The sequence below is a fragment of the Chaetura pelagica genome, unplaced genomic scaffold, assembly GCF_000747805.2.
Source record: "Chaetura pelagica isolate M959 unplaced genomic scaffold, ChaPel_1.0 scaffold76, whole genome shotgun sequence".
Lineage (NCBI taxonomy): Eukaryota > Metazoa > Chordata > Aves > Apodiformes > Apodidae > Chaetura > Chaetura pelagica.
The window spans coordinates 8,339,556-8,347,485 of record NW_009970723.1 but is presented as its reverse complement, the minus strand read 5'-3'; the positions used below and the strand labels follow the sequence as shown (position 1 = coordinate 8,347,485).

Below are 7,930 nucleotides of genomic sequence, written 5' to 3'. Positions count from 1 at the left end.
GGGTGTCCGGCCCCGGGTGTCCGGCCCCGGGTGTCCGGCCCGGGTGTCCGGCCCGGGTGTCCGGCCCGGGCGCTGGCCCCGGGCTCAGTTCCTCTAGTGTTGCTCCTTATCAGGTCTTAAAGTACAAAGGAATGGAGCCTGATGAGGTAGTGTGCTAATGGCATATTGCTGTCGAACGTTTTATGGGGTGACTTAGGCCCATATTACACAGAATCCTAGGGGTTGGAAGGGACGTCGAAAGATCATCTAGTCCAACCCCCCTGCCAGAGCAGGGTCACCTAGAGCACATCACACAGGAACGCATCCAGGTGGGTTTTGAATGTCTCCAGTGAAGGAGACTCCACAACCTCCCTGGGCAGCCTGCTCCAGTGCTCTGTCACTCTCACAGGAAAGAAGTTTTTCCTGATATTCACATGGAACCTCCTATGCTCCAGTTTGCATCCATTACCCCTTGTCCTATCACTGGTCATCACTGAAAGAAGCCTGGCTCTGTCCTCCTGATGCTCACCCTTAACATATTTGTAAACATTGATGAGGTCACCCCTCAGTCTCCTCTTCTCTAAGCCAAAGAGACCCAGCTCCCTCATAAGGGAGATGTTCCACTCCATCATCTTTGTAGCTCTGCACTGGACTCTTTCAAGCAGTTCCCTGTCCTTCTTGAACTGAGGGGCCCAGAACTGGACACAATACTCCAGATGCGGCCTCACCAAAGCAGAATAGAGGGGGAGGAGAACCTCTCTTGACCAACTAACCACACCCTTTCTAATGCTCCTCAGGATGCCATTGGCCTTCTTGGCCACAAGGGAACATTGCTGGCTCAATATTGTGCTGTTTCCATGTTTCTAGACCCCTTATCGAGTTACTTTAATGTTATTTGGTATTGCATTTTACTTGATTATAGGTACATTACAATTTTTTTGCTATCCAAAATCACAACTAAGAAAATATTAACATTATATATGTAGTGTGTTTTTTCTTTTTAAAGTAAGTTTTTGGCGGGTTTTTTTATGTTTCATTGTTGACTTTGGCAGCTCTTTGGAAAAAGAGGCTGTGGAATAGTGCTGAAGTAACTGGAGAGGAGAGTAGAAGATTAACAAAATAATGATATGCTGGTGTTGACATCGAGTTAACCTATAGTGACAGATACAAAACTTAGATAAATTATTTGAAAAGCATGATGGTTTTGCCTGATGTAAGACATCACATTTTTAGCTCAAGTAAGAGTTCATAGAGCCTAAAAGTGTTGGTGGTTTCTTTGACAATGAACTGTTAGCATTGCTCCAAGTCTTAAAACAGCCTAATATTCAAATGTAGTGAAGCATAGGTTAAATTGTTGCACGTAGCAAGCCTTGATTCTGCCTCTTCACTGTCAGTTAAGAGAGATGGAAAAGCAGAGAGGCCAAGTCATGTATGTTCAAATTCAGACTTGATGTGTGGCATTACTGCATGTGAAGGAGGCCAGCAAATACCTGTGTACAGTCATAGTAGTGTGTAAATGTTGAATTTTTACCTTGCTCTGCCATTGATGGTGGTCACATTCAGTTGCAGGAGGTGGTCGCCTGATAGACAGGATGCGCAAGTGGTATTATAATGCAGCTGGATTCAACAAGCTTGGTAAGTGTTTCATTGGGCTTTAAAAACTGTGCAAGTGTAACAATAGTCAAACTAGTACTGGTTCATAACTGGTGTATATACATGCAGTTTGGCCTAAGTCTTTTTGATCAAAATTAGCCACTGCTTCTGTGGTGAAAAAGTTAGCAATAGTTAGTCATCCCAGTTGCTACCTAGTAATAGAACAGTGACCTTTGTGTTACTTCAGTGTTTGCTCTTAGTGAAATAACTTATAACAGCTAAGATTAAGCTGGAGCAGTTGAAAAAACTTTCACAAAGCAGTCCTGAAAGCTTGATTATGTATCTTTTCCCACCAAGTCACTTTCACCAGCCAGCATCTTATAACCCAAAGGCTGCCCTTGAAGCTGGAGAGATTCTCATGGATAACAGTCCGTCTGTCTGCAATCTTTCTGCAAAGCATCCAAAGTGTAAAACAGGATTTAGTTAGTTCTGCCCTTTGTATCACCATAACTTCACTTGGTGTCTCTGTGGCCTGTGCAGTGGTGAAACAGGTGTAGTGTTTCCTTAACTAGAGGATGTTGCCTTCGTGGTATTGTCTTCAGTTTGTGCAGAGCTGTTACCAAGTTTGTTTCAGGTGTTTAGATGACAGAAATGTTCTTGAATGACAAGAGAATCTGAATATTCAGAGGCTGTAATTTATTGCTGACTGCAATATGAGTGAATAATTTAAAGGAAGTTAATATACCTGCCCTGAGGAAGTTGGAAGAAAAATTTGTAAGACAACTGTAGAGGAATAAGATGAGGTCTGTCCTCCAGAGTTGTAGTGCTTAGCCCCTCTTCTTGTAACTGTCTGTTGAAATTCATTAAGCCATTAATACTTTCTCCCACTTTTCTTAGAATACAACTAAAAGCGAAGGAAAAATATCACCTAGTAATTAAAGCAGCAGCCATGCTCCCTGTGCCTTTGAAACAAATTATGAAGCTGATTTCAAGAATGTGGATCAAAAGAAGTTTCAGCTTTGCTGGGATGCTGCTACCAACTCACTTGCATGAGATCAAGACTTCTATCCACAAGCTAGAAAGTATAAATTGTAATCTGCATAGATCTTGGAAAGTTACAAAAGCAACAGTTTGTCCTAAGCTAATTACTATTCAACCAACCCTGCTTTAAGTATTTCAGGAATCCTTTGTCCCACAGTGTGGGGGTGTACTATGAGAAGACTAGGTACTTCTCCCTGATTTAACTTCTGATTTGTAGTGGTGAGAGAGAACCAATTTGCACACCAACATGTAGCTTCAGGTTTCCATAGCCTAATAGAGTCAATGGAGATCTAGTAATTATGTAGAGTGGAGTTTAGAGAATAATTCTTCAGTACTGAGCTAGTTACATCTGTGGTTGACTGGCTAATGAATTCAGAGCTCTTTAACCCTTTACCTAGACAGTTATATTAAATACATATATAAAATTAGTCCACCCCTCAGATCCTGAATAATTATTGTTCTCTTTCTCTCTATACATATACTCTTATGAAACACATTGCATTAAATGCCTTTTTCTCCCTATTCCTCCTTAAGAAAGAGAGTAAAACCAAGTAAGTAGAATATGTGAAAGCCATAGAAAGAGTTTATTTTCTGTGACCATTTACTGGTTCTCTTCTCCTGGATTGGGTTGTTTTTTCTTCATAACTTTGCATTGAAAGGGTTTTGGTCATGTTCTGTAACAACACTGATGTCAATCCTAAATCCTACTTAAGAACACTTCTTATTCAGTGATACTGTAAAATCTTCTTGGTACAGGACTAATGCGAGATGATACCTTGTATGAAGATGATGATGTAAAAGAAGCACTGAGGAGACTTCCTGAACATCTTTATAATGAAAGAATATTTCGCATAAAGCGAGCACTTGACTTAAGCCTGAAACATCGGATCCTTCCAAAAGACCAGTGGGTGAAATACGAAGAGGTATGTGTACAGAGTGTTCCCAAGGTGGCGGTGTTAAATGGCACTGCTATGACTGATCTTGGGGATTTTCAGTCTATGTGTAAAGAGATACATGCTTATGGTCACTTTATAATGAGTAGATGAGTGCGTATCTCTTAGGATACCTCTGGAAAACACAGCTCTTGAACAGTGTTTAAAAATCTCTGCTTTTCTGTGGAAATCAGAAAAGTTTACTCCAGATGACAAAAGCTTAAACTACAGTTTGGAACCATAGCATGTAGTTAGCCGTCAGACAAAGTACTTCTAATCTATCAGATAAAGAAATACACTGTAGCTGGCTTGGAAATTCTTATAAAAGGTCTCTTGCTTTTCTGAGTAATTTCTTAATTTTATAGAAAATCTCGATGCAAAGCTTTCATTCATGAAGATACCAATGAAGAATAGTTTAAGGGGAAATCTTGCATGAAAATAAGTATTGTCTTGTAATTTGAAAAGCAAACTACACCTTCCTTTTCATGTGTAACAAAAATTTATTTTTCTTCTAGTGGATTGATTCATAGACTGTACGTTACTGTCCATCTTGGCTTTCTCCATGTTATCAGGCAGAGAGGAATCTTATCACTAAATTTCTGACTATAGAATAGTGCCAAGGGTATTATGTTTCTCTTTATAAACAGAGGCTGTTTCTTGTGGTGTTATTGCTAATACTTAGGTAACTGCTTCATTGAATAACTGGTTGTGTGGTTCCTTAAGCAGCAGTTTGGTTTGTGTTAAACACAGTCAAGGCGCTCCACTGAATCCAATTTTACAGTGCTGTTTAGAAGTTAAGTTCAAAATGCATTTCTCCAAAGTATTATAGTTGAACTTTGAAGTAATTAAAGTGGATCTTGTACATTTAGGTATCTGCCAAAAGAACATTTTTCCTAAAGGTATAGCTGGAAGCTTGTTAATGTTGGCGAGGCATTAGGAATTAGTGGTTGCTGCACTAAAGAATTTGTCATTGCAAACTTGGCAGACACAAAGTTTACCTTTTCAGAATGAGTAAAGTTTTGTTTCTATTTTTTTTCATTAGGTTGTGCTTTAGTCAAATCTAAGGAGCAATGAGAGACAAGTAATCTGTAGGAATAGCCTGAGATCTTTCTGGACCTCCCTTTAAGTTTAAATACATTTTCTTCTTTTTCAGGATAAGCATTATCTTGAACCGTACCTAAAAGAAGTAATCCGTGAAAGACTCGAAAGAGAAGCATGGAACAAGAAATAACTATTGAACTACTTCATGCAAATACCCACGTATTTCTGATATTTTTAAACATTTGGTTATAGAGGTCTACAGGGAGGCAAATGTGAGTCTGAGGAATACTGTTTCAGCTTGTTCATTGAAACTGTTCATCCAACTAAAATAAACATGTCAAAGTATAAAATCTACTTGGAAGAGTTCTTTGTAAATGTTAACAAGCTAATGTTCAGATCTTTCCTATGAGCATATACATTACATATTAGCTTAGCGGTATGCACTCTTCATTCCAGCTTTTTGATTCTTTCTCTTTCCATGGTACAGCTGTTTTCTGCAGTTGTAGGGTTAGGTAAGAAACATGCATGTTTGGTGCTAGTCGCTCTGTTAAATTTGAAAGGGAGTGCTTATTTCCTTCATCACTTTTCCCTGAAGACAGCAATGCTGGCCTAGTGCTTGATGTTTCAGTGGCACCACAAGACAACAGACAGTAATGTTCTGTGCATCTAAGCACGTGGGTATTACAATAATGGAAAATACACATGATTCACTAATCACAGAATTGGGAAATACTTCACTAGCTTTTTATACCAGACACATTGTTAATCCTTTAAAAGACTTCGTGTAAACCATAACGACTGTCTCACTTAAGATTCTTAGGACTTTTTATGCTTTTAATGGGTAAAAGTGCTATGCTGATGAGCTATCAATAGCATAATTTACTTCCCATGTATTTTTTTTATGGCCTTAAGCATGCTGTTTACAGTAATTGGTATCAAGTGTTTTAAACTATCATGCCTAAAGGCACTAGAGATACACATGGAATTCAGGTTCTGCTTAAAAACAAGGAATTCAGTTGTATCCAGAGAATACCAGCCATTGCTGGCTGAAGACCTTGAGTTTAGTCTTCCATCGTTTAATGGCAATATTAATTTCAGACACATTTTGGTATGACATGTGAAATTCAAAGCCTGTCATATAGCTCTTTGAAGTGCACAATCGTGTGTGATAGTCCCAAGGTTTGTTTTTTAGTTCTTGTTGTGCATGCTTGTCTGCCAAAGGCAAGAATCTCTTGACCAAAAGCTAGAGCAGTTTAGAAAAAAAATACAGAAATATGGAGCAAACAAGGTCTGTAGTTTCAAATTCCTGTGATCAGAAAAATACAAGACTGGTTTAGAAGTTAGAACAGAAACAGACTTCTAGCTTTGCTTATCACTCTTATTAACGTTCATTGCTTACATCTGTAGGATGGATTCAGTGACCCCTGGGTGAAATTTTTATTTCAAAACTTCACAACCTGATGCAGTAAAACACAATGTTGGAAGAATATTTGAATCACCAGTACTTCTTAAAAGTCGGCAGGGAGTTTATATTAAAAATGTATGTTTATATTACAAATGAGATTTCTTTCATCTTCTATAGTAAAATCTTGAGATTGAAGTGTATGTAGTTTTATATACTTTTGAGAACTTTCTATTGTTCCTCCAAGAGACAAATAGAGTCTGAAGTTTCACACTTCTATTTGTGGAATTATTAGAATACTTAATTTTTCTAATCAGAACTGTTTCGTTATCTCTAATTATCTAACGGAAGTAGCACTTGAAAGGCATAGCTGGTCAAACTTCTACAAAATCTAGTAGTGTCTACTTAATGTGGCCTTATGTTTGGTTTAAGATAAACGGGGTTCAAAAGTCTCAAACATTTCTTGGTTTAGAGAAAAGGGGTTTGTTGGTGTCAGACACTTACCTGCTGACCTTTGAGCAGACTGCAAAGCAGCTGTGCTCCAGTTGGCCTAAAACACCTGAAAACACTGACACTTAAAATTTGAAGAATCAGAGATGATTAGTAGAAGTCAATGGAAGGGTCTTTCCGGGTGATCTTTATAGCAGTTCAAGAGGGAGAGAGAAAAGGAAGCCATGTCAAGAGCTTATCTGTTCACTGAGGCTGAGACTGTTTGACTGCTTTCATTGAGATGTGTTTTCAGAGGCTTCTGACTTGGATTGATAATTTTTAACTTTACTTTTTAAATTTTCCCAAAACGTGCAGTAGCATCCTGTCAAAGGATTTTGAAAAAGGTCAGTGAGTAGTGTTTAGTTGTATCTTAGAATTATATTAGTCAAGAAAATGAGTGTTTTGCAAAGATGGGTGTGTATTCTTTGAGATGTTAGGGAGAATGTAAAAGCAGTGAGAAACACAGGGAGAAGGTGGGTGTAAGAGAGGGGTATCTTTTGCTTGGGAACCAAGAGCGGTAGCAGCTTTGTGTTAGATACTGTAAACTATTGCCTAGAATATGTGGTGCAAGATTCGGATTCTTGTGTTACCAGCTAAGAGATTAGCAATTTGGAAAACCTTTCATATTTCACCCTTTGGTGTTCCTCTCTGTGCACACTGAGCTGCCACCATTTGTCTTTAGCTAGAGGAAACAGGAGTTTTGTTGTATGAAAGATCTGAATCCTGCTGATGACAAGGTGAAGTGTCAGTGGGATTCCCATTTTTCATTTCTTACTTTTATCCTTAAAATACGTATTCTCCACAGATGGGAAGGAGTGGACTTGCAAAAATTAAGAATTTTCAGATCTGTTACTTCCTTGCAACACTTCCATCCTTTCTGTCCAGTTCTCTGTGGGATTCTGCCATATTCCTTATGCAGCCTGTGAATGATCCAGGATTGTGCAGCCATGAGCTTGTTATCTACATAATTGCCTCATTTTGAGGAAAAGCTTGATAACATTAAAGGGGGGTCAGATTCCCAGAAGTTAAAAGATAGTTTGATGATGAAGGAAAGAGCATTCTGGTTTGAAGAAGTGGGTTTTCTTCCTCATTATGTTGAGAAGTTCTCCAGTAATGCTGAGCAAGACACTTGGTCCACATAAATCAAGTATTTTGCTAAATGCTTAATATCTGGTGCTGGGGATTACATCTGCTGAAGTGCAGAGTAATTGCATCTATATCTGGATTCTGTAGACCTGCTCTGAACGTATTAGGTGAAGGTGCTGGTATTCATCCCTACACACACTAGATGCTACAGTTGGTGGTACCAGAAGCTAATCTGGCAGGGATTCTCATAGATTTGGAAGCAACTTCATAGCCCTTTTTCCTCTGATGGTAAGTGTGTAGAAATACTTACAAGGAAGCTGATACCTTTGTGGCCTGTAAGGTGTGTAGTAATCAAGGCTGAGCTGGG

At 38.8% G+C, this 7,930-nt stretch overlaps 1 protein-coding gene across 1 annotated transcript; it reads left to right on the top strand.

Moving 5' to 3' along the window:
- Positions 1 to 1,545: 1,545 nt before the first annotated feature.
- On the top strand, positions 1,546 to 4,936 carry LOC104396587 (cytochrome b-c1 complex subunit 7). Its single transcript, XM_010006441.1, has 3 exons — positions 1,546 to 1,614; positions 3,370 to 3,536; positions 4,699 to 4,936. Exons 1-3 carry the CDS (start codon positions 1,572 to 1,574, stop codon positions 4,774 to 4,776), a joined length of 288 nt encoding a protein of 95 aa, XP_010004743.1. The 5' UTR covers positions 1,546 to 1,571; the 3' UTR covers positions 4,777 to 4,936.
- Positions 4,937 to 7,930: the final 2,994 nt, after the last annotated feature.

What these genes read in the sequence shown, in the direction of transcription:
- LOC104396587 (XM_010006441.1), top strand. Translation starts at nt 1,572, where the DNA reads ATGCGCAAGTGGTATTATAATGCAGCTGGATTCAACAAGCTTG. An exon ending in AGCTGGATTCAACAAGCTTG is followed by an intron (nt 1,615 to 3,369) that starts GTAAGTGTTTCA and finishes TTCTTGGTACAG; the next exon opens with GACTAATGCGAGATGATACC. An exon ending in AGTGGGTGAAATACGAAGAG is followed by an intron (nt 3,537 to 4,698) that starts GTATGTGTACAG and finishes CTTCTTTTTCAG; the next exon opens with GATAAGCATTATCTTGAACC.